The sequence below is a fragment of the Rhopalosiphum maidis genome, chromosome 2, assembly GCF_003676215.2.
Source record: "Rhopalosiphum maidis isolate BTI-1 chromosome 2, ASM367621v3, whole genome shotgun sequence".
NCBI classification, from domain to species: domain Eukaryota; kingdom Metazoa; phylum Arthropoda; class Insecta; order Hemiptera; family Aphididae; genus Rhopalosiphum; species Rhopalosiphum maidis.
The window spans coordinates 43,081,619-43,109,581 of NC_040878.1; the positions used below are offsets into that span (position 1 = coordinate 43,081,619).

General features: G+C 30.7%; 2 protein-coding genes across 2 annotated transcripts in view; one reads left to right on the top strand and one right to left on the bottom strand.

Annotated features, from left to right (window-relative positions):
• Window positions 1-1,065: 1,065 nt before the first annotated feature.
• Window positions 1,066-4,967, top strand: LOC113553123 (lipoma-preferred partner homolog). The gene is made up of 9 exons (XM_026956288.1): window positions 1,066-1,204; window positions 1,316-1,593; window positions 1,671-1,783; window positions 1,845-2,058; window positions 2,160-2,329; window positions 2,984-3,162; window positions 3,542-3,662; window positions 3,734-3,892; window positions 4,030-4,967. Exons 2-8 carry the CDS (start codon window positions 1,338-1,340, stop codon window positions 3,863-3,865), a joined length of 1,185 nt encoding a protein of 394 aa, XP_026812089.1. The 5' UTR covers window positions 1,066-1,204; window positions 1,316-1,337; the 3' UTR covers window positions 3,866-3,892; window positions 4,030-4,967.
• Window positions 4,968-7,451: 2,484 nt separating this feature from the next.
• The window catches only part of LOC113551447 (cadherin-related tumor suppressor), a 37,832-nt gene continuing 17,320 nt past the window's right edge, over window positions 7,452-27,963 (bottom strand). The window contains exons 3-14 of the mRNA XM_026953695.1: window positions 27,160-27,393; window positions 26,638-26,839; window positions 25,795-25,988; window positions 24,791-25,712; window positions 24,524-24,704; window positions 20,883-24,459; window positions 18,488-20,040; window positions 17,858-18,413; window positions 17,530-17,800; window positions 15,812-16,462; window positions 15,020-15,276; window positions 7,452-9,123 (exon numbers count right to left, since the gene is read on the bottom strand). Coding sequence (XP_026809496.1) covers window positions 8,005-9,123; window positions 15,020-15,276; window positions 15,812-16,462; window positions 17,530-17,800; window positions 17,858-18,413; window positions 18,488-20,040; window positions 20,883-24,459; window positions 24,524-24,704; window positions 24,791-25,712; window positions 25,795-25,988; window positions 26,638-26,839; window positions 27,160-27,393 — 9,717 coding nt within the window. The 3' untranslated portion in view covers window positions 7,452-8,004. The remainder of the gene's footprint in view (window positions 9,124-15,019; window positions 15,277-15,811; window positions 16,463-17,529; window positions 17,801-17,857; window positions 18,414-18,487; window positions 20,041-20,882; window positions 24,460-24,523; window positions 24,705-24,790; window positions 25,713-25,794; window positions 25,989-26,637; window positions 26,840-27,159; window positions 27,394-27,963) is intronic.

Here is a 27,963-nt window from a genome sequence, read left to right on the forward strand (position 1 = left end):
TACAACGTCATACAAGATGAGCAAACGTTTGTCATTCATAAAAACTTTACATATTATTATAATTTGCGAGATAAATGGGTTGTTTATAATGTTTCAAAGCGTTATATTCTTATATTCATTGATATTTGATGCGACCACGGACCACGAAGATCTTAAGGTCTTCGAGCGAAGAAGTGTGCAGGGACCGACGGGCAGTCATACCTTGTGGTTATTTACATTTTTTTTTTACCGTTGCTGTTTATAAATACCTACGTCAATATTGATAAATTTTTACATGAATGATTAATGTATAATATATATTAATTAAGTAGTTACCTACTAATAGTATGAGTTAAATCACTGGAACAAATGCAGTTTAGTTCCCATGCGATTTTTTAATTTGTTTTTAATTTAATTTTTAATTTTCAGTGTTTTAAAACACTGAATACAAAAGTCGCATTCAAAAATTCTCGCAAATCATTATTTTGGAAGTTATATCTTTTCAATGTTTACGATTTTACGTATTTATGCAAGTATATTTAAAGTATAAGTGTTTTCTATCAATGAGCTTGTTATTATAAAAATATGAAAATGTATAGCCTAAACCACTTCTCCACAAATATGTTTTTCTATATGTAGTACGTACCTGTCGTACACGCATGGCCGCATGTATTGTCTGCGTCTAAATGTCTAATTTCTAATATATAAAATAGTAAGTTTTAAATTCAAAATAATCCAATTTACACTGTCTTTTAATATATTAGTCTAATTATACTTGTTCTCAAATTTAACAATAATACATAAATTGTTTAAAAACTCAATTAGACATTTTTTTTATTTTAACTTTTAAACAAAGCTTATTTTTAAAACAAAATTGAATGCAAGACTGATGCAGATGCTTAATAAATTATACAGATTTGAAATAATACACGAATGTCACACCAATTTTCTATTTTCAACACTTTTTCTTCCATGAATTGGTATAAGAATGATATAATATGACGACCTGGTTATCCACCTTGATGATATCATTCCGTTATCAAATAAAATAAAATATATTACTATTATTATTCATTATAAATCATAATCTTTCATCAATTCGTAATTATTAGATCATTCCAAACCAACAAATTCGAAAAATAATTACTTGTAATCGGTCGAGCTATCAACGTTTAAAAAGTAAAAAATTTAGAAGCAGGAGACCGTAGACAAGACATTTTCTCAGGTAAGGATAATAACCATCCTCAAAAGTATTTCATTATTAATTTGGCATTCGTTCCATTGTTATCGAATTCCGCATAGATGACTAATAATAATTTTTTTATTGTTTATCCAGTATAAACTTTGGTCTCAGAAATATGTACAAGAAACCGTCTAGTCCATTATATGCCAATGTTTCTGCAGTAAAGTATAAGAGTGAAGAGTTGACTGCCCAGAATGAACCCACTTACTACAATACAGTGTCTACTAAAATGCCACAACCTTCCCAGGGCATTTATAGCAATGTGAACTATCATGCAAAAGGCAACAACATATATTCTAACATTGCTGAAACAGGCAAACCGACTTATAAAAATACTCAATATCCATTATATGATAATTTAAAACCATTAGGTTTGTTATTACTTATTTTCACATATTTTTAATTTAGTTTTGATTATTCATTATATTAATTTAAATATTTATATTAGGTAAAGATAACATACACTGTCCTCCATCTCCAGTAAGTTCTAGTTACTCTGAACTTCAAAAAGCAGTTAGTTACGAAGATGATGCAAAAGATTTTGATAATTCTTCTTCACAAGTAAGTAGACAATAAAATAGAAAAGATTATTGCATTTGTTTTTTATTGTCATTTCTATTAGGCATCAAAAATGTATGAATCAATCTATGAGCCTATTAATGCTGTTCGTCCTCCTAGTGAGTTATCATCTACATATTCAATGAGCAGTCTTTCACAGTCCATTACTACTCGTGAACATGAAACCGAAGTTGATTCTTTAACTGATCTCCTTGTAAATTCAATGTCAGTCAATGATGGGAAAAAAAGTTTAGATAGTAATGCAAGTTCTTTAGACTGTAAGTTATCTTTTATAATATATTATTACTTATATTTAAGAGCTAATTGTATTAATTATTAATAAAAATTACCACTTTATTAAATATATATATATATTTAGGGAATTGTACTAAATGCAATGAAAAAGTAATGGAAGAAGGGCTTGGATGCACAGCGATGGGTAATATTTATCATATAAAATGTTTTACTTGTACCCATTGTGGAGATCAATTGGAAGGAAAACCATTTTACCACATTGATAACAAGCCATACTGTGAAGAGGGTTATTTGGTAACATATTTTATTTATTATGACATAATTAACATTATTATTATATTGTTTAATATCACCTATCTATAACTTGTAATATTTTATATTAATTTAACATTGAGATATACAGAACCACTGCACCAGTATAAAGATACTTCTAAGTAAATGAATACTTATGGATACTAAAAATTCATTCACTGTCTCCTAGTATAAATTAGAAATAAATACTTGAATATAACTAGATTATGGTAAATATTTTTTGTTAAAAATTCTGTTAAATAATAATGTCAGACTATTTCTGTGAGTCAATTCAGCTATTTTATACTCAGCATTTACAATATTTTTAATGTTATAATAACAACTAGTTTTTGCACAAGCCACACCTATGCTTTTATAGATTACTTAAAATCACAGTTAATTATCATCAAAATTATATACTAAAACAAATTAATATTATTTGTAAAGTATTTATCAATGTTTTTTGCATTTTTATTGCATTTATTTTCCTTGTTTCAAATTTATCATTCATTAGTTTCATAAAAAATAATTTTTTTTTATCAACTGGTATTATTATCTCTATATAGATAGAATGTGTGTATGCTATTAAAATATTATAATTGTTTTTGATTACAAATTGAAACATATATTTTCACATTTACTTTGTGTTATACTCAGGATACGCTGGAAAAATGTTCTGTTTGTCAAATACCAATTTTGGATAGAATTCTGAGAGCCACAGGACGCCCATACCACCCACACTGTTTCCGATGTATTGTATGCTCTACATTATTAGATGGTATTCCCTTCACTATCGATGCAGCCAATCAAATTTATTGTATTGATGACTTTCACAAGTAAGACATGTAGTATACTCGGCAAACATAAATAATGAATAATCAAAACTTTAAAAATAACTGAATATTTATTAAGTAGATAGGTGGGTTAAACATGGAAGTATTAATATAGTTTTCTATTAGTATTATCTAGATTAAAAAACTACTAGTATAAACTAGTTACATAAAATACAATCAATTAATGTTAATTACAAAACTGTACTACTCAATTCAAACATTTGATATTATGAATATTTTTCTTATTGTCATCTATTTATTTAAAAAAATAAAATAGTTTAATAAAAAATGTGAAAATTTTTAATATTTATTGCTATTACTTTGCATGCATATATATATTGAACAACATTTAATGTTACTATGATGACATTTTTATTCATAGGAAATTTGCTCCAAAATGCAGTGTATGCCAATTTCCTATTATGCCAGAAGTCGGTCAAGACGAAACGGTGAGATTTGTAGCATTGGATCGAAGCTTCCATGTGCAATGTTATAGATGTGAAGTTAGTATAAAGAATATATCTTGTATCATCTAATTTCATTTACCATTAATTTGTCAACTTATTTTTTCCAGGATTGTGATACTTTATTAGGATCAGAAGCTGAAGGTAGAGGATGTTATCCATTAGATGACCATGTGTTGTGCAAAAGTTGTAATGCTAAAAGAGTTCAAGCTTTAACATCAACTATGATTACTGAGCTTTAAGTAATATTATGTCAGAGCTTCACAAATGTTAGTGGTTTTTTAAATATAAAACACTAACCAATAATTATTATATAACATATTGGTTACTAATAATAGAATAAATACCTTATAAATGTTTATAAAGAGAAAATATTATTTGTTAAATGTATTTTTTTTTTTTACAGATTCCTAATTTGGACTCAGCAATCAAGTGTATGAAATTGACTACCAAAGTTAGTTATTGAGCCCTATTTGCAAGTCAAATTGTAGCTATTTAAACATCAAAATCATCTTATTTATCAATTATATTTAAATATATTAGTATAATCATGTTTTAATGACGTGACTTATGAGTCTATATAGAAGCTTCTGAAAAATTATTGATAAATTAGTTGTTAGTATTTACACTTGCATTTAGCAAGTTAGTATTATTGAAATATTTTCGTACACATACTATTGCAATTATCAGATTATTCCTTTTTCTAACTTTTCTATTTTTTTTTTTATTATTATTTTTTTACTCTTTATATTAGCCATTATATATTGTAATTGTCGTTAATCATAGTTAAATAATTCTCATTCCATACTGTTGTTACAGTAATACTTTTATATTATAAATATGTTCCAATTGTTGACCACATTCTTTGCTAGTCTATTACTGATAGTAATTTTGTAATACAATTTTTAAATTATTATATACTCATTACTCATATTTATATTAATTTTAAAACAAAAACTTTTTTGTTACAGTCATATCAACAAAATATATTTTAGATTGGTATATAATAAAATTGTATTTCACATATTTGCAGAGACATATTTAGGATGGCAGGGGGGTTTGAGCCCCAGGTGGTGAATTTTAAAGTTTGGAGAGTATTTTGATATAATACGGTACCTATGTTTTTCTTACCAGGGGCGCAAAATTCCTAAATACGTCTCTGCATACTTGTTAATTTAGTCAACTTTATATTTAATACATTATTTATTCATATTAGATTATTTACTAATGTGTAATCTATCTAACTGCTATTATTGATTATATTATTCTTACAATCTCACATTATACCTTATTATTATAATAATATATATTATGTACTAATGTATACTAAAATATATGTAGCCAAAAAAGTGATATAATAACTATTTAAAATAAATATTATTAACCTACAAATCATTTTGTATTTTATATTTGTCTTAAGTTCAGGCATTTGTTAAATTTGTTACATACAGATCTTTCATTTAACTGATAACGATTATTGTCGATAATTAGGTTTCCAATCATAGGTAACAAGGTAACATTAGTTGGGGTTGTGACGTTGTATCATAGCTTACTTTATATGTTCAAACCAAAGCTGTAACCAGGGGGGTAGGGTTCAGACCCTGATTTATTAAAATAAGTTTGAATAAAATAATATTTTTATAATTTTATTGTAACCTATACTTTATGTATACTCTAACCACCCCGTCCCCACTCTTCAACCAAGAATAAATATATTTTGCCGCAAACAGTCTTGGTTCAAACATAGTGTAGTTTCAATCTAAATAGAATAAAGTATTTATTACATTACATAGAGTTTATCATAAATAGCATTCCTTGTCTGCTGTATAATTAATAATATAGATTTGTCAAAGTAGTCTTGTTTCATCGTCAGATTATTAAAATATTATAGAATATTAACATTTTATTACAATTTATATTGTACAAGATATAAGTAAGTTTTTTGTCTAAAACTATTATCAAAATTCTATATTATTCTCCTGTTTGGTATTAATATGGTACTATTAAATCGTATCATAGAAATACATCATTTATAGTTACTTCCACGTAATAAGCAACTGTATTATGAAAATGTATGATTGCACGCTCATACAAGAGCGTATTTAGCCCCCCCCCCCCCCCCCGGGTGATATGGGAGTTAGAACATCCCTCCCCCTCATCCGTATTTTGTTATATTTGACCAAATTCCAAATTTACTCACAGTGTAATTAGCTCTACACGAGTGCAAGAAATAATCATTCATAATAAATTGTAGTTCTATTATTTTTCCTACGATTCACAGGCTGTTGGTTGTATCGGCCACGATTCTTGTCGCTACATCTGAGAGTGTAGGTACGCTCCTTTTCAACACTACTTAGACTTAAAAGTTATTTAAGGAATACTGTTGGAGAAAACAGGCTGAAAGGCTTAGCATTAATGAATATCCATAGAGATATACCCTATAGCTAGTACAGATGGTTGTTGATGAACTTGCCGCCTACTATGAGTCTATTAAATTTTAAAACAACCCCGTAAAATAAATTCTAGATACACCACTGCACTCATAGTTTTGAGATAGAAATAATAGAAATAACTCAAATAACAGATTATAGTGATTTTCATATAATTTAAGGTGAGCAAGTTAATGAAATAAACTTACCATAAATTAATAATTATCAAAAAATTATAGTGATACATATTTTTTTACTACTATTATCTACAATAAAAAATATTTTTTTTGTTCTGTACGAGACTGTGGAAAGTAACATATGTATGTACCTAAATAAATGCTTTATCAAAATTAATGTGTGCCCTTTAAAAATCGGCCATCCTATTATCTTGGTCTGGATGCGCCCCTGTGTCATATTCACACATACTTGTTAAGTATTGTGAATGTCTGAATGTGTAACTTTTTTTGGTTACAACTAAATATTTCGTAAAAAACTGATCCTTTATTATTTCTTTTTATTACACACTAGCAGGTACAGTGGACGTATATATGTCGACTTAAAGATTAGTAATACCTAACTAGATATATTAACTTTTGTAACTAATATGAACAATTTTAAGAATTTGAAAATAAAGTCTTTAACTTTAAGTATACGTATACCTATTTAAAAATTACAAATATTAGATTTTGAATACCTAATTACATTGTAGAAAGAAAAAAATTGATGAGCATACGTTAATGAATTTCTCTGAATATTATATCTAATAGGTAACTAACTGTACTGGGTACTGGGCGAAAATCAAATTATTTATAGTTATATTTCACACGGTCATAGTTTTAAAAACCCATATCTACTATATAAAAATCGTCGTCACCACCAGAGTTTACAGTGCAGTCAGTGTCAGTAATGGTATTGATTTTATAAAACCATACAATAAAACAGTGCACCTATTACTTATACTGCGAATTATGAAATAAATAATTTTAGTGCGAGTAGTACGACGGTGTACACCACCAATTATAGCTATGTTATGAATCATAACTTATGATGAACCATAGTACATAACCACATTATCTTGCATGGACCAACGTCGCTGTCGTTGACCGTCACCACTCACTATCCGTTTCACGAAAAATCGAACTACCTATAAGGCTATATTGGGGCATTGCGACGAGAATGACCACATGAAGAAATTTGTCCAGTTTGTCAGGTTCACGAGGTCAATCTGCAGACACGTATAATTATTATTCATATTCCTCTGTACATCTGCGACGATCTTATTATTGACCTTTGCAGAGTTTAAACGAATATATGATAGATGACAACACGTCCACGAACGGTTTCACATCGGAAAAAAATTATACAAACATGGAAAAATAAGAAAATCAGTCAATTTTTTATTCATTGGTACACATATTTTTAAATATATATATATATATAATACATAATACATATTATACTTACAAAACTATATGGCACAAATATTATGTACAATCGCGAAACACATATTTCTGCAGTATATACATATGTCTACACGACTATAATATAATATGTATATATTTATTTATAATAGGCATCTTATACTTATGAAATTTGTACATATCGTTAAAATAATAATATTTTATACACAGCGCGATTATATAATACTGTTTCATATTATCATAGTAGTAGTAGTAAAAATAAAAATAATTTCGCATTTACACGCGGTAAAATGATTTAAAAGAGTATAAAAATATTTTTGAAAAAAAAGTGATTCGAAAGAGACAGATATTAAAATACATAAAAATAATAATAATTAATAATAATGGTGACTGCTCGGGGACGGGGACGGATAATGATTATAATATATTGGACTAGCACCGTTTGCGTCGGCCGGGCCGCGACGTAATTTCATTTATTTATTTATCGATCGGCTAGCGACGGTCGCCGTTATCGTCGTCGATATTCCGCCGTCAGACGTATTCTTCCGGAGACTTAGGAGACTGTCGGGACGACGACGTACCGTCGCCCGTTCTCGCGGACACAGAGTCGGCGGCCGATTGACCGCCACCGCCGACGTGGTGAAGGTGATGGTGCAGCCGGTGATCGTGGTCAGCGTACGGCGACGACGGCGACGGCGGCTGCATGATCGGTCTCATGCCGTTGTTGGACGGCGCCCAGTTGAGCAGGTAGTCCCAGCCCAGGCCCACCGGTATGCTGGACGATTCGGACGGGTTGTTGTTGGGCGTCCGGACGTTCCGGTACATGGGACCGTCGTCGTCGGACGCCACCAGCGTGCTCAGCGACCCCCTGAACGACGAGTCGAACGTGTCGTAACCCGCGGCCGCCTGCATCTGGTCCTGTTGCTGCTGGTGCTGTTGCTGTTGCTGGTGTTGGGCCGCCATTACCGCGGCGTCCGACGAGGACGACGACGAGGGGGGCAGCTGTGACGGGAGCGGCAACCGTCGGCGGCGCTGCGAGTCCCTGTCCGACGACCCAGACGCGCTCTTGCCGCCGGTGCTGCCGATCTTGTTGAATATCACGTCGCTGAGCTTCTCGCCCGACACGCTGTTGTTGTCGTACTCGATTTCCGAACACGTGAACGAGTCGTTGCCGCTCTCGTCCGACGACGTCGACGTGCCCGTGTCGTCATCGTCGTCGTCGTCGTTCGGCCGGTGGTGCTGTTGCTGCTGCTGCTGCTGCTGCTGCTGCTGCTGTTGCTGGTGCCGGCGGAGGTGCACGTGGTCGTCCACCATTATATTGGACGGCCGTCCGCCACTGCCGCCCGTCCCGCCGGACACCACGTCCGCCGTGCTCCCCATGCTTGACGGCCGGCCGTGCTGTTGCTGTTGCGACTGCGACCGACCGCCACTGCCCACGCCGCTGCCGCCTACGACACCGCCGCCGCCACTGTTGCTACCGACCACGCCACCGCCGCCGCCGGACATACCACTGCCCGACAGGCTGTGACCGCTCATCACCGGGCTGTTCAAACTCCGTTCGCTGTTGCTGTGCATCGGACAGTCTTTGCTCACCACACCCGACGAGGAGGTGGCCAACAGCGCCGTTTGAAGTGGTTTACCGCTTATGTCCTGCACACAAAAACAATTGGCTGAGTTAATATCTTATTGTTAGCAGAGGTTCACATCACAACAGCAGGGGCGCCATTTCAGTTTTAAAATAGAGGGCAGTCAGATTTTTATGCAGGCAAAATGTATCCACCACCAGACCACGGTAATAAAAGTGTAAATGTATTATTTGTAGAAGTCTTACACAACCCTACACTCATAAAAAAGACGTAAAACGAGTTTTTTTTTCAAAAAAAAACCGCCAATAGGTAACGGTAGCTCTACAAGAAGAGTTCCCTTTTTTACGTTCGAGGCATCACGCCTAATGATGCATGTGAAATTTCGAAATTCAAAACTCACATTATCACAAACTTTTATTGCATTTTAGCTGTATTGGCGAAGCATACAATTGAGGCAGGCCAATATGATAAGGGAAAAAGTGGAGCCACCAATGTTTACTGCGATGCTTCAAGAGATGCCCCGGCATAAAGCATAATAGTACAATATACACTTTAATCACAATATGCATATTACAATACACGTGAGATAAAATAGTTTTTGTGTAATAAATAATATGAACACGTATAGGTATAATACAATCAGGATTAAAATTCTTTCTATGAAATATCCTTCTATGAGTATTACTCAAGAGTGATATTTTCCTACCATTAAAATTATTATATTTATTAAAAATTATATATATTTATTCTAATGAAATATTAATATATATTATAAATTAGATAGAAAATGAGGTATTGGTGATATTACTATAGTTAATTTACGAAAATGTCAAAAATTATAATTATGAATTATTATATATTTTATTATATGTAAGTACGTATTTATAAAATATCGGATCTGATAACGATGGTGAGTCTATACATTATTAAATATGTAAGACTAAAAAGTAAAAATTACGAAAATATAAGTGTAACTTTAAAGAAGTGTTTGTGACATTGACATATACTGATATACCTGTTGAAATATATTATATATAGAGACTATATTTGATATTTTATTTTTAAATGAATAAAAGAATCCGATATTATAAGTGTTAGGTATAGCTCCATTTTCAAGACGAATATGTGGATGGTGAATTTTTAGCAACGGCCTGTTTGGCCGTTTAATATAAAAATGTGATTTTAGTTAAATACTGTATCGTGTAAACTGTAAAGTATGAGTGAAAAGTAGGTGCATTATTAAATTTAATGATAGGTAGAGGAATATTATACCTCTCGGTAAATATTTTCTAGTGAATTTTTAGTTTCTAAAATTTAATAGGACATATACACAAAGAAAATTGTACTAGGTGTAATTAATTTCATTACACCAAAAAAAAATTGAACATGAACGGGGGGGGGGGGCTCTGTAGATGACTTATAATATATCATTCTATCCTAATAGATTAATAAAGAATATTATGGAATAATGATATAGAATACACCTGGGTACATTTTACTAAACTCCAGGACTCGTTATATATATATCAATGATTGCTTTCAATATTTTAATGCTGTGCGTTAAAATATCGCATTTACGTCATTGTTTACTACAGAAACTACACAGAAAATATTCAATATTGGTTTGGTTGGTTAGTTTTTTATTATTTTTATTTTTCGCTGATTTTTAATGTTCAAGTCCATTAGTAAAATAATGACTTAACTATATATTTTCCCGGACGTATTATTATTAGTGCAGTCTGTGCGTATAAATATACATAATATGTATGCATTTACACGGGCTAAAAACACTACGCTACCGCAACGGATTCCAATTAATTATCTCACCACTCACTTCGTTTCACATTCAACTATAATATGATAATGAGTGCAGTCAAACGCGTAATACTGGCGTGTAATGCGATTCCCGAGCATTAGTTATTTTATTACATTTTTGTTATTGGAATACATTATAAATTATATTAGGTATACGTAAAATATCTATGCATAATATTTTAATATATGTATTAGTATATTACTGTTAAACGATGTTTTTTACGTGTATATTACCTTTTAAGTATAATATAGGTATAATATATATAATTAGTTGTTGTACATCTTTGGTTGATTTTAATAGAAATAATTGTATATGCAATAATAAAACCCATTTTATACTAATATATAGATATCATCTAATATTATCCAAATAAAAAATAATTATTAAACCACGTTTCGAAGAGTAAAACAAATAATGACATGTCTTATGTGGTTTTTACTTGTTATCATTATTTATTTATTTAGTATACATTCAAAGTCCTGTTACCTAGATCATAATCTTACGTTCTCATGACTCCATTATACTACGTTTATACTATATTTATATACATACACATTACACACGCATGAACATAATATACGAGTATAATAAGTAGGTAACAACACAAAACCTGCAGTTTAACAATAAAGGTATATAAGGTATTATTATAGAATAAATTCTAGAATGGTCGAAAGTCAATAAAATAGAATAAATTTTAATTTGTAACAATATAGTCGTTAAATGTCCGTATAACCGGTTTGCTGAATAAAAATCTATTGTACCTATGACTTTTATTATTTTTTGAAACTATAATAATTTAAATAACAAATGATCACTTTGAATAGTATATACGTATTGTGTAGAACGATATATTGTGATTTATACTAAACATTTGTAGACTATAGTTGATAAAATTTCTATTTTGAGATCGCCATATAATTCAAATAAAAAATAAAATATTTAAATAGTTATATTTGCATCAGTATTCACTGGTTAACAAAAAATCTAAATCAAACCAAAAATCTACAAATAATATAATAATAGTGTGAACCAATTAGAACTAAACACTCGATCAAGCGTCACTATCTAGTTTTCATAAAGGACTTTTTATAACTTTCCAAACTTTCCGTAATTCAAAACACTTTTGATGGGTGAAAAATGCCATTTTCACCCATCAAATTTAATTAATTTTTTTTTTTATCTTTATTAATTGAAAAATTAACAAAAGTTTTTATTTAACAAGTACATAAAGAAATATACCCAATTATTCAATCGAATCAACAGTATAGGTACGCAGAGATCGTTTTTTTTTTGTATATTTTAGTTCGGTTGCGAAAAAAACCCAATATTAATCTAATAAAGCATTAGAAAAATGTCTGTTCTGAGGATCACACGAACATTAAACCAAACGTATCTCATAAATTAAGCTGCTCCCGCTAAATTATAGGATTATTAATTCCATGATGAATATATTACGTAAAGTGGCATAGCACGTCTGGATAAGTTAGAATAAAATAATCATATTGAAAAACTGCAATTTATTTATACTGGTTATTTTTACCGGATAAACACGGTTCTTATAACATGTTAAATTCATAATATTTAAATGTTTTTTCTATGTATAGTTATAGACTTATAGTTACCTAATATTTTTTATTAAATGGTATTTTTACTGTACAATAAGTAGGAAAACACAAATGTTAAATTAGTTTATTATGATTGATATAGAAAAAACGCATATTTTGGTACTTCTTTATCAAAGAATATTAAATTAGATATAATTTATACATGCGTACTGTTATCAAATGACTAAAATATCAAGATATATAAAATTAATTTCACTAGAAAATTCACTTTCGTTCTGAACACACCCCTACCAATATTATAGTTACCGTTTACATTATGTTTGTGTTTGTGATATATGTAGCTATTTTTTATTATTATTTTGGAATTGCGCGCCCGTTTGTGCAGCCTGTGCAGGTAGTGTTGAGCTGTGCCCATAGATATTAGTATAGGTCTATGGCTATACCGTGAAAATCCAACTCCAAATCACAACCGATAACTAACCGTTTGAGAGTTACCGTCTGAGAGTGCTTATTATATAGTGCAGTAGCGAAACGAATCTTGATCACCTCATCCAGCCGGACAACGCGTGCCGTCCGTTTATCGAGGATTACGCGCCGGTGGCGCGTCAAGGTAAGATGAACAAAGTCAATTTTATTATTCTCGGGTTCCTTATAGGAATAGACAGTTTCGTACATATTTACAGTAAATAATTTACTACGACTATAAGTAGATTTTGAAAACCCTGAGTAAACCTTAGTTAAATAACCGCGCATATAATATAATATCAATTTGTATAGAAAATATTATTATTTATCATAGATTTATTTTTGTCAGTTCAATTGTAAGCCAATGATATAGATTATAAACACATACACATCTACATAATATCTAAGTGTCCGATGTTACTGTTGCACTTGGTTTACAGCGCAGCAGATTCGAATATTGTATATGCCCGATGCCGGTGACTATATTGTAACAAATACCAAAAAATGTTTGGAAATTGGATAATAATAATATAATACAATTGTTTAATCAACCTTCAATACACAGTATCAATAATAAATAATAATAAAATAAAATTATACACATGTGTGATGCATATTATTTAGTATTTCCCAATCCCGACCACCTATACATTTAATATGTTAATAATTATTGTTTTAATATCATAATAAAATAATAAAAATAGATTCATAATTCATAATATCAAAATATTATAATAAACGCTTAACGCTCAAGCAATAGGATATTATCTTGTAACGGATGAGTGATGACTGATAGTTCAAATGTTCGAAATATTAAAATTATTATGCTCACGAATACTATTAATTATAATTTACCTAGGTAACTAAGGAAAATTTGACGTAATATTATTTTATTTATTTTTAATTAACTATATTAATTAATTTTATTAAGTGATATTACCTAACAAGTTATCATAAAAAAATCTTATACACGAGTAGTTATAACATGCTACTATTTTAATTAAGTTAAATTAATTGGTCAAGTATATTGCCGACAGTAAATTTGAAACATACTAAGAATGCAGACCCATCAACTACGGTGGCCCCTATAGTCTATAATGTCTTAATTTCTCCATTTGCTATTGAAAGACTTGTTCTGATTTAAAAACCAGTAATTATCAATAGTTGCCAGAAGAACGTTGATGTTTTTACAATTTAAGATAAAAATGTAATTATAATTTCATACCGATCCAAAACCATAAAAAATTTTTTGTTCAATAATTTGTTATTTACATTTATATAAATAAGCAAATTTATCTCCCATTTCCAAATAATATACTTCTAAATACATTTAGTAAACATTATTATTTACAATGAAAAATCTAAATAAATTGTTAATTAAAACAATAATTTATATTTTATAAAATAATATTTTTATTTTAGATGTATAAAATGTATCATTTGAAAATAGAATTTTTCTTTTTAAAAAACAGAACGTTAATAAAATGTATAGTTCATTTTTTCAAAAAAAAATCCCAACATAAGAACATAATATTTTTTTCTCTAGCATTGTTGTAATAAAACAAATTAAACGAAAAAAAAAAAAGAGTTAAACGCACATAAAACAATTGTGTAATCATTATAATTAATTAATCTATGATCCATGCAATTTCATGGTAAGTGCCAAATTATTATTTAATATTTATTATATATTTTATAGTTATACTATACGATTTAAAATTAAATTAGTCGAATGATGTTGTGTGATGTTACTGCCATGATATATTTTGTACTACGGAAATGGCAATATATGTGCAAATCATATTGCTATTGGGCATTGGCAGTATTTTATAAAATCGTTTGTACCATACGTTAGTAAAAATAATAACCTATTTCCTATATTTGAATTAAATATTTATATATATTGACACGCTCTATTAGTCCTTCAATAATTTTAAACGATGTGTATGGTAAAAAGTTATATTCTTAAAGCGTTCACCTCCAAATTTGTTCTAAGCATATTTTAATAGTAAACAATATAAATATTGATTTTCTAAGCATAGGTTCACTTCAAATAATTTTTTCTCTAACAAACTGCTTTGTTTAAACCTCAAATAAAAATAAAGGTTACTTACTCTCAATGTGAGTATTCTGGGTAACTGTTGACTAAGTTCACTGCTAGGACTAAGCCTAGCTAGTGGTGTGCTTTGGTGTTGCATATGATTGGTAGAATCCAACGGAGGAGGTGGTGGTGGTGCTGCTGACCGACTATCTCTGGAATGTGGTGATTGAAAGCCTGTCGCGTGTCGCATTTGTTTATGATACATGTTAGATGGCATCCCGGGACTAAGATGGGACTTCATCTTCCGTAAATTGTTTCCATCTCGGTAACCTAAACAATAATCAAAAGTACATTTTTTACAATAAACGTATCACCAAAAAAAAAAAAAAAAAATGCAGAACTAAAAATGAAAGTTATAATTATTATTATTCAAAAAAATGCATTATTCAGAATCAAAAAATAACGGCATTCGTTAAAATAAATGCATTATAACTATTAGCATATGTCTAAAGATAAAAATAAAAACTAACGTTCAAATAAATAACGCATTTTAATTACATAGTATAGTTAATGCAAAACACTTAACGAATGAGTAATGGCCAATATTTTAATGAAATACTCTAAGAGCATACTATTAAGTATAGTATTCAAACCGATTATTGAATTAAATCTGCATAGATAAAAGCAAATTTTACATATCATGTTTAAGTTAAATTTCAATAGGTATAATATATTAATGTATTATAATTTTAATGAAAATCTCATTTCGGTGTTTAAATAAATTATACTTTCATAGAGTTAAAATGGTTTAAATTATGGAATAATATAAGTCATGTATCAATATATAACAATTTTAAACACATACTTTTATAGTGATAAACAATATCTATATCCGACGGTGCTATGGAGCTTGCATTTTCTAGGTCATAGTGTTCTGGCATATCATGATCTCCGGTCACACTGTCGTGTTGATGCATATTTTTCATGTGCTGATTGAGTTCGTCTCTTTGTGGTGGCGGAGATTTTCCCACGACCTCCCTTTCGATTATGTCCGGTCTATGTGGCCTGTGTGTATCATTCATGCCCATGTCTTGGTCTTTGTAGCGCTTGGATAGTATTTCTGGTGGCACCATATGATGTCGTATCACATCTCCAGTTTCGGACATGAACGATGATACAGGTATTGTGTTTAGAGCTGGAGATTCAGAATGGAGACCACTTTGGAAATGATCTTTACCACTATCGGAATCTTTATCTCCTTTAGTTTGTCTCCGTATTTTAAACACGACAAAACTTATTGTTATGGCCATCAATAATATAACGAAAAACACAATAACCAACGTTATCCCGAGGCTAAGCGGATCAGTAACAGCCACACCAACTGATGCTAACCCGGAGAGATCACAATCGAATGAAATATTTCCAGTATGAAAAACTTCTGGAAATATACTCCCAGTACCATTAAACGGTTGAAGTTCTTTATTAATTGTTAAATTAGCTAAGCAGCCTGAAAAGCCTAAACAAATAATAATAAAAAAAATTAATATATTGCATTAATATTAAACTTTATACAAGTTTATTACGACCGATAAACATCAAAGATTTAATAATTTGATATAAGTTAATTACGTTGATTCCTAAAACCGCACACATTTGATAAAATACAGGAGAAAACTTCACATTTATTATTTTGATCACATAAATAAAAAATAAAGTAATGTAATAATAATAATCTAAATTTAAAAAATGTATATAGGTAGGTAGTATTCAAATTTAAAAAAAATTTAAAGTTAGATTGGCTGAAATTATACTTAATAATGTGTAAAAATGTTAACTAATGTAAAAAAATTTGAAATTGTAAAGTATAACATTTTTAAAGTTTGATTGGCTAAAATCTATTAGTTATTACCGACATTTTTTAAAAACTTAATACGATCTCCGTCTTTTAACAATTCTTTACAACATTAAACAAGTGCTCCTAAAAATCTTATCTTATCCGCTATATTTAACAATAAAAATAATGTGCGGTTTTAACCACTATAAGTTTACGGTATTTTGTTATACAATGATCGATAAAGTGTGCGGTTTTCGAATGCAACCGTTAATTAATATGATTTACTTAATGAGTTTTTATATTTTTTTTTCATAAATTTAACATAGGTAAAAACTTAAATTTTTTCTAACTGATTTTTCCTTTTAATCAATTATGAAATACAAATAAAGTTTCTAAATCATTTAGAAGTCCGGTTAAAATACCATTTCAAAAATATAAAATATATTATTTTTATATCTTTTAAACATACATTTACCTATACAAACACCACTATTACCAAGATCAAGTGGATTAAGTAAATATTACATATGTTTATATGTTTTACTAATTTTTATAATACTTCACACAAACGTGTCTACCAAATTACAAGTTATTATCGTCAAACAAATGTATATAAATATTTAAAAATAAATTTAAGGTAATTAAATTTATTTTTCAGCGTAACCTAGTTATTTTAAATACTTAACTATTAATATATATTTTAACTTAGATGAATTTGATTTTTTTTTTAATTAAAACAAAAAACTCACTAGAAATATCGATTTTTCCAGAGAAATATTCATGATCGACACCACCTAGGTACATTTTAGTTAGATATGGATCCAAAAAATCGTGTACGCTAACCGAATCGAGTTCTTCTCCAACCTTTTGGCCATTCAAAAATAATTTCAAGCTTTTAGCACCGATTACCATAGTTAAATTATGCCAGTTGCCGTCGTCTACATTTTTCTCTACCGACATATTCACTGTAGACGTCGAAGAACTTAAAAATGATGAATAAAGTAGTTTACCGTTTATAAGCTGAAAAAAAAATAACCATAAATATTTATATTAATATTTTTTAAATATAATATTTACTTTAACTAGCGTAAAATCTGAATTTGAAGCTGCAAGAAGTATAGTAGCATTTGATTTCATTGTTCTAAACATCAGACTAAGTTCTTTAACTGGGGTTACAACAAGTGAACTCCTCTTAATTCTAGACTCTTGTCGCCATACTGTTGTTCCATTATATATAGATTCCAATAAATGCATTCGCCTGTGCTTTTCTGTGATCTTGTACTCAAGGAACGACCCTTCGCCTAATGAGACTGGTTTGAATGCTTGAAAACAATTTGGTGATAGCACATCGTTATCTTCACATTTACACATAACCCCATTCCATCGATCCAAACAAGAAGATCCTTCACCACATAATGTCAAAGATTGTGCACAAAGGCCTTGTCGATTACAGAATGGATCGACAGCTTTTGAAGATATTGGGTTACTAAGATTCATACTATAACCATTGATGGTAACACTATGTACGCAACCAACAAAATCGTCAGATCTTAATTGTCCAGGTCTTTCTAATAAGGGATCAGCTGAAGTAACTCCACCAATCAACAAATTATTTCCATTAAAATTTAAAGTCCTGAAACAAATTTAAAACTTCTTTTAATATAAGCAATACAAATATTGTGTATTTATTATTGAATTAATACATACCCTACGGTTCCTGTGTTATCACTATAACATGACTTATCCGATGGTCTGCATTCTTGACAATTGTCTCCATTATCAATACATGACGCGACACTCAATGACAGAACTTTACCATTCCTCACAGCAGTTATCTTATACCACTGACTGTCAGCCAATGAAGATCCGTCACTTTTTCCAACACTTATCGCAGTTATAGAACTTCTAGCTCCACCATATGAAAACACGCATTTTCCTTCGATCAATTCAATTGCTATAAAATCTGATCTTCCTCCAACCTGGGTACCATAGTTGTATAAGAGTAAAGAGTCCGGTTTAGATGTAGAAAAAACAATCGTAATATCGTTGGTTATACTATCCAACGATGGAAATGACATATATGAATACTCGTTGAACCCAAATGATGACTTATCACAATGTCTTCCGTGCAAGCCGTTTGGACAATTACATTTATAACCCGGTTTCAAAGAAACACAAGAGCCTCCATTTAAGCATGGATTAGGTCGACACGAATCAGCTGATAACTCACATACATTTCCTCGATATCCTGGTCTGCACAAACAAAAGTATCCAATGTTGTCTTGAGTTTGCTTACAGCTGCCGCCATTCATACAAGGATTGTTGTCGCATTTATCGTAACGTTCTTTCTCACATTCTAGACCTTCTCTGTTTGAAGGACAGAAACATTGATAACCAATGCCTTGCCTTCTACAAGTACCTCCATACTGACAAGGATTTGGTGCACACGGATCTTGACGTTTATCACATTTCTTCCCTGCATATCCTTCAGCACAGGTACAAACAAATTCTTGTAAAATGGTAGGCGAAGTAAAAATAAAATCTTGAGAATTTGTTACGTGTGGTTCTTTTGATATAATTAGAGAAGTAGAACAATTTCCATAATTTTCACATGTATTCTTTTGACATGGTGAATAATCGAAGAAAATTGGTAGTCTTGTTGATTGTGCAATGCTATTTGACTTACTTCTTAACGCATCATTTACATGTTCTTTAGTCAAACCTCTAGCAGCTATTGCTACTTCAATACCGCCATCTACTTCGTTAATACTGTACAATAACGGGTCCTTATCTTCAAATGTTGAGTTCAATATATTCATAAGTTTCGTATAATGGTTTTCAATAAAATCCGAAGAAGTGATATTGTCAATTCTTGTAAAAACTGTATTTTCTATTATATTCTTATCGATTGTTTGGTATTCTACTTTAACAATATTAGTGACAGAATCATGCTTACCATCATTACCAGATACACGAAGTACAGTAACTGGTTTAGATATGCTATTGATATGTAAATCACAGAATTCGGGAATCAAAAAATCGTTGCTTGTTTTTTCGAGATAACATTTATAATCTCCCGTTGTATCAGGATCAATAGGTCTCACATCTGCAACTTTTCCTACAGGATATTCATTTTTTATTGAATAAACAAGAACATACACCGATCTCGGACTAGATGGACAGTCATTTTGATCTAAAATTATGACGTTCAACAGATTTTCAGTTGTAATTTGAGGAGAACCATTATCCGTAATCGAAATCTAAAAAATAAAACAATATAACAAATTATAGAAATTATAAACATCATGTTTTCAACATTTTTAGATCAAATGATGTAAATAATGTTTATATTATGGTGATAATGATTAAATTCAACACGAACTTTATTTTATTTTTCCATTATTTTTTATTAATGTATTAAATAATTTTTTTATTTAAAAATGGTGAAAAAAAAAAGATAATAATTATTATTTTTGAAAATCCGCTAATATGCAATTAAAAAACTATATATATTCAAAAAATTAATGATTTTAATGTTACTGGTGACAGCTATATATATATATATGCCAGTAGATATTTTATGCAATTAACATTAAATTTCCCACATATTTAAGTAACTATACTTTTATTTCTGTAAACAGAATTTTTTACCATTCCCATAAAATTAATCAGCAATTATTTTTATTAAAAAATGAAATACGATAATGGAAAAAATAGTAATACATTTATAAATCACAAATCAAACATTTTATATAAGCAAATAAGTTAAAAATTATAAAGTTTATACGAGTATGGTATATACTAAAGTAATAAATAAACGAGAAACCGATTATGACTTAAAAAAAAAAATGCATTTATATGCAAAATTAAGTTACAAAACTAGCTTTAAATTACAATATAATATTTCAGTTCTGTTGTTTACTCGGCTATTTTTGCGGTTATGTAAAACAAATATGTAAATATTGTAAATGCTATAAGTCCTCACCCTATTAATTATAAATGTGTTATTTTATTCCCTATTGAGGCTAATATAAATCGTATAAATTTAAATGTATTAAATGATTATTATAATACTAATTAACTTATTATTTCTGATACATACCACAATACTAAGGTTTGGTGTCTGTTCACGATCAATTGATCTAGCAGTTCTAAGAAGGCCAGTCGATTCGTCCAACGTTACAAATTCTCGATGAGGTCCACCAACGATTCTATACGTAAACGGAGCGCCATTTGGTGGTTGATCAGCATCAGTTGCTGTTAATACCATGATACTAGTATTAATTGGTTCATTTTCAGACACATATCCCACACTGTTGTCAGCGGCTAATACTGGGCCGTTATCATTAACATCAGTAATCATGACTTTAACTGTTGCACTTCCAGTCTGTGGCGGAGATCCTGTATCTACAGCAGCAACTATAATTTCATAGTAGTTGATAGTTTCCCTATCAAAATGGCCAACAGTTTCAATAGTTCCGTTTTGCGGATCAATACGAAATAATTTTGTCATATTGTAAAGTATAGAATAAGAGAATTGATTATTCTGCGGCCAAGCGTCTTTGTCGACGGCGTGGACAGTTAATATTTTTGCTCCAGGTCTAGTACCTTCAGAAACCAAGCACTCATAATATTCTTGATCAAATTCTGGAGGATCATTTCCGTCTTGGATTGATATTATTACTTGTGCTTCATCAGTGTCATTTCCTCTAATGCTACCGTCATTTTTCGCCAGAACAGTAAGTATAATTCGATTTTGTGTTTCTCTATCTAGATGTCTAGAAACTCTTAACAATCCGGTATTATGGTCAATTGTAAATCCTTTATCATTACTAGATCCAACTAAAAAGTAATAAACTTTACCATCACTTCCAGCATCTAAATCTGTTGCTTTTACTGCCCCAACGTTAACACCTATTTCCGCAGATTCGGGTACATCATAATAGAAAACCGATTGACTAAATGTCGGATAATATTCGTTAACACCTTCTATGTGTACGATAACTTTTGTAGTTCCTGATAGTGTTGAGTTTGGGTTAATAGCTAGAATTTCCAAACTGTAAGATTTTTCTTTTTCGTAGTCAAATATTTGTTTTGAGAAAATAGCACCAGATGTACTATTGAAATAAAATAAATTTTCTCCAGTACCACCAATTATAGAATAATTTATTATTGCATTTTTAGGAGAGTCTAAATCTTTAGCTACCATTTGTGAAACAAAGGTTCCTACTGGTGAGTTTTCAAGAATAAACACATTAAATAGAGTCTGATTGAAAGTTGGTGGATTATCATTAATATCAGTAAGCATAATAGATAATATAGCTTTAGACTTTTTTGGTTCAAATCCTGTGTCCATTGCAATGATATTGAGTTTATATTCTTTTATACGTTCAAAATCCAAATTTTGAGTAATAGTTATAGCACCAGTATCTGAATTTATTTTAAATTTATCGGATAGATTTTCAAACGAGTATCTAACTAAGCCATTTGGCCCTTCATCTTGATCTGTTGCTTTAACTGTTAGTATTGTTGACCCAATCGGTTCATTTTCTGGTACAAATACTTGATAACTTAATGATGAGAATTCTGGGTTAAAATTATTTTCACTAGTTATTGTAAAGGTGACATCAGTTATGTCTTGTTTTGGTGGCACTCCATGGTCTGTTGCTCTAATGACTAAATCATAATTTTTACTTAAATCTGTATTAGTCAATGTTTTCTTTAATGACACTAAACCAGAAAATTTGTCAACTTGAACCAGATCCGTTGCATTTCCTCCATATATGAAATATTCAATTTCGGCATTCACGCCCGAATCGTGATCAGTAGCTACAACTGTAATTAAAGGTGACCATATTTCTAAATTTATGGGAATTGGTGAGAAATATTTTTTCTTTTCAAACTGTGGTGCATTATTGTTTGAATCAATAACGTTAATAATAATGGAGCATTCGGATGATAAAGGAGGTTTACCATTATCAGTAGCTAAAACTGTTAAAGTATACTCATTTTCTGGAGATATATCTTTTGTTGAATGTTTGTATTTTAATGCACGTTTAGTAAATATATCACCATATATCGGATCTATAAAAAATACATCAGAAGGTTGTTTCAAATTAAAAGAAACAACCGAGTTAGAACCTTGCTTATCTCTATCTGTAGCAATTACACGACCGACAGTTGCTCCAATCTTGTTTGTTTCGGGAAAATTAAACTTGTAATTAGATTTTTCAAATTCGGGTGCGTTATCATTAACATCTTGAATTGTAATAGTTAAAGGAGTTTCAGCTTGCCATGAACCATCCGCTGCAACAACGTTAAGTAAATATTCATCTTGAACCTCGCGATCTATAGGAGATGCTATATAAACTTTCCCTGTGTCTGAATCAATTTTAAACATATTTCCTGGATTTTCAGTAAATCTGTAAGTGGCTTTAGCATTAATACCTATGTCTAAATCTGAACTAGTAATACCGATAACAAATGAACCAACTTCCGTATTTTCAGTTACATTTACACTGAATAAACGAGTAAATCGTGGTGGATTATCATTGATATCTAGAACAGTTATATGTACCATTGCAGTTCCAGTAAGTGGTGGAGAACCTTGGTCAATGGCTTCAACCATCAACGTATAATGATCATCAGTTTCTCTATCTAATTTTGTGTTGGTTACTATTTCTCCAGAAATTTCGTCAATGCTGAAAATTCCGTTTATATCGTCAACTAATCTATAAGTGATGATACTATTTTTTCCTGTATCTTTATCAATCGCTATAACAGTAATAACTGGAGTTGGAGGAAATGTTTCTTCTTGAATTGAAACGGTATAAAATGGATATTCAAAAACAGGTGGATTATCGTTTACATCAGTAACATTGACGGTTAATAACACAGCGCTTCTAAGTTTTGGTTCATCTGAATCTGAAGCTTCAATCCAAATTTTATACTGACTAGATTTTTCATGATCAATTCCATTTTTACCAATTATTACTTCTCCACTTACTGAATCTACTTCAAATGTATTGTCAAAATCGCCTCCTGCTATAGAAAATCGTAGAATACCTTTTTTTGATCCACTCTTTGGAGTTGTTGCTAAGATTCGTGATACGCTACTTCCAGGACTAGAATTTTCAACAATCGATATCTGTTTTGTTCCTAAATGTCGTACTACAGGAAAATCTTTATCTGGCCAAAGGATTACAGTCAGCTCAAATTCTGCATTTTTAGGTACTTGTCCTTTATCACTAGCTTCGATTTTTATTTTGTACTCCATTTGTTTATTTAGTTTTTGAATTGATTCGATAACACCAGTATTTTCGTCTATGCGAAACACGTCCATATCCCCTGATATTAAATGGTAAACAATTTTTCCATTGTCTCCAGAGTCTAAATCTGTAGCAGTTACTCCGAAAATAAATTGCCCTGATTGAGTTTTATCTGATACATAAATAATACTTTGTGAAGTTGAAAATATTGGAAAATTATCATTGACATCTTTTGCAAACACCGTTAAGTTAGCTACTGACGCCTTAGGTTCTGTCAAACTTGAATCTTGAGCTACTACCGTTAAATAGTAAACTTCATTTTCTTCCCTGTCCAAGTTTGATGATGTTCTTAGTATTCCCGTATCTTCATCCATTGTAAATTTATCTTGTTTATTTCCTAGTAGGCTGTACCTAAAAAAATAGTTAAGAATTTTTTAAAATAATTAAAATATTTTAATAACTTAACAAATCATACTTTATTTTGGCGTTCAACCCGATATCAGAATCTGTTGCTGTCAATTGAGTAACTGAATATCCAATCGGACTATTTTCGTCAATATATACTACGTAATTTTGTTGCTGAAACTGTGGACTATGATCATTAACATCCTGAACAATTACATGGATAAATCCGGTACCGCTTAATGATGGCATACCTGTAAAATCAGTCAAATTACAATTATTCACTGCAAAATTATTATATATTAAAAATTTACTATATTTTTGAATTTATTATATTTACCAGAGTCCATAGCTACTACAGTAATCAAATGTTCAGATTGAACTTCTCTATCTAAGCTTCTCACGAGATATATTTTTCCATTAACACTATCCACAGTAAAATATTCAGTGTCCTTTAAATAATATCTCACTCTACCATTATATCCAGAATCGGCATCTGTTGCTTTCACTATGGCAACTGGGAATTCTTTAGATTCAGGGATATATTCTTCAAGAACATTTATAGTGTAAGGAGAGTCTGAAAAAACTGGATAATTATCGTTTATGTCCAAAACAGTAATTATAACTGTAACTTCATCTGAATTAACACGGTTATCAATACCAACAGGACTATCTTCAGCTTTAATAGTTAGCACATAACGAGATTTACGTTCATAATTGAGATATTTTGCAACTCGTATTAAACCAGTGTCATCAGCAATACTGAAATCCAAATTTTCATCTCCGTTTGTGATCGTATATCTTATACCAGCATTAGCACCAACGTCTTTGTCAGTGGCAAATAATTGAATAACTGTGTATCCAATGGTTACATTTTCTGGTACAGATGAAGTATATTGTCTTGGATCAAAAATCGGACTGTTATCATTTTCATCCAAAATATTAACTGTTAATTTCATTATTGAATTTAGAGAAGGATCACCGCGGTCTTTAGCACCTATTTCTAATTTATAAGATGATTTTGTTTCTCGATCTAAAGAACTCGCTACACGTAGCACTCCATCGATGGATCCAATTGTAAATGTTTTTTCATCGCCAGAATTTATCCAGTACTCGACAAATCCATTTTTCTCTTCATCATCGTCTACAGCTTTAAGAACTGTAACTATAGTACCAATTTCTACATTTTCCATAACTGCAGTCACGTTTGGTGTAATCCATTGAGGCGAACAATCGTTAACGTCCTTGATTGTAATTGTCATCTATACGAAGGAAACTCATTAATAATTATTTAATACAATGAAATTATATTTCATGTATATAAATTGCTGTAGTGTATGTTACCTGCACAGTAGTTGAGAGTTCGGAAGCCGCCGGGCGTCCCCCGTCCTTGGCTACTACCACGAGATTATATGAAGCTACGGTCTCACGGTCCAAATTGCGATGTGGCCAAATAGTGCCATTGTCCGGATCAATAGTAAAATCATTATCTTCTTGGTCTATAGATTGAATTGAATATTTGATTTGTCCGTTGATTCCTAAAAAATGCAGCATGCATTAACTTATTATTTATCAAAACATGCATCACTTAAATACATTTTGTTAAATAAAATAAAAAACTCAAGAACAAATAAGTTCATTAAGGCGTTTTAGACTTTATAAAATAAAAAATAAAATAAAATATTAAGAATAAATAAATACCTAACTTATCGAGAAAAAATAATAAAATATATAAATAATAATTTATATCATACAAAATTAAACACGCAATCGATAATAATTTACATATAATTATTTTTATACCTGAACTTATGTATAAAACCCGAGATTGGTCAGTATAATTTTAATAATAGCACTTATTATATTTAATATATTATATATATATATATATATATATATATATATATATTTACTATTGTTGGGTATATATAATATATGTTTAGAGAAAATAAGTTTTTACGAAGTCGACACTCGACAGATCGAATTCATTATCGGGTGCATGTCGGCAAGGTTTGTTAGAAAAAATATGTTTACTAATAAATTATAGAACACGTGTTTCCGCAAAACACTTAGTTATATATATATTTATATTATATATACAATATACATACACAAATACACGTGCACGCACGCACGCACGCAATATTATGCATCGGAGTAAACGTTGACGGTTTGTTAAATGTTTACCTGAATCACGATCTGTTGCCATCACCGTCGCTACGATTGTGTTGACAGTAGCGTTTTCGTAAACATCCACATTGTAACTATTTGTCTCAAACACGGGTGCGTTGTCATTTTCGTCGATAACGTTTATATACACCGTTACGGTCGAGGACAACATTGGCTTTCCCGAGTCCTGGGCTTGGACAGTCATGATGTAGTGCTGCACCTGAACAACGCAAACACACCACATCGTTATTATTACAATATACAATTTTATAACATATCGCACAAGTTTATAATAATGTGAAAGCGGTAGCAGTTTGATAAGGTGGGCTTAGTGAACAAAAGCCACAACCACTCCCTTCAAATATTTGATTTAGCCCACCCGATTAGGTTATACAATTTATCAGTTTTTTGTTTTTTAGTTTTTAATTTTTAGTTCACTATATATCAATAAACTTTCAGTCTTGTCAGCAGATCAGTTTTCTCCAAAAGTGAAATGACGGTGTAATTCATTAGTTGGTTAAAATTGACTTGAATACTCACTTCTTCGTGATCCAGTTTTCCAGTTAGGGTAAAAGCTCCCGTGTGCGGATCGATGTTAAAGACGTCGTTAGCCCAGTCACTGATCACTGAATACGTAACAACGCCATTGACGCCTTCGTCCTCGTCCACGGCCGTGATGTCGCCGATTTTTGTGCCCCTAGACCGGGACTCGCTCACGTCCAGCGAATACACGCTCTTGGTAAACGACGGCGCGTTATCGTTAGTGTCTAGAATCTGCAAATAAGAAAAATATTTTAAATTTTAAACATAATATCGAGAATACCAAAAATAATTTTATTCGATGACATCTCGATTATGTTTTATTAATCGTTTATGATAATATTATATTATATTTATGCTGTTGTACGAAGCATCAATCTGACTCGTCAAAAACGACTATAACTTTACTATGATGTACCTGTTTTTCTATTGTGTACAAGTAAACTAGATTAGTTTCGCAATAATATTTTATTTTTAATTTCATTCCTATAATAAGAATTTTGACACCGCAGCATGGACGGTCTATGATAAACGTACAAGGTGTAAAATTAATGCATAATACCAAGTTAAAATATTATAACAATAAACAGAGTCGATAAATATTATTTACGACGTGGAAGGCAGTACAACGCCACTACTATAGCTCGAACGATTTAAATAAATATATTATAACTTACAAATCTAAAATTAAAAAAATATTTCATGTCTATTATGTAGAATATAGCTAATGAAATACAAGCGAATAGCCGGAGATCGCGTGATGTTTTAGTATGATTGTATTAGATATAGACGGTATAGTAAATA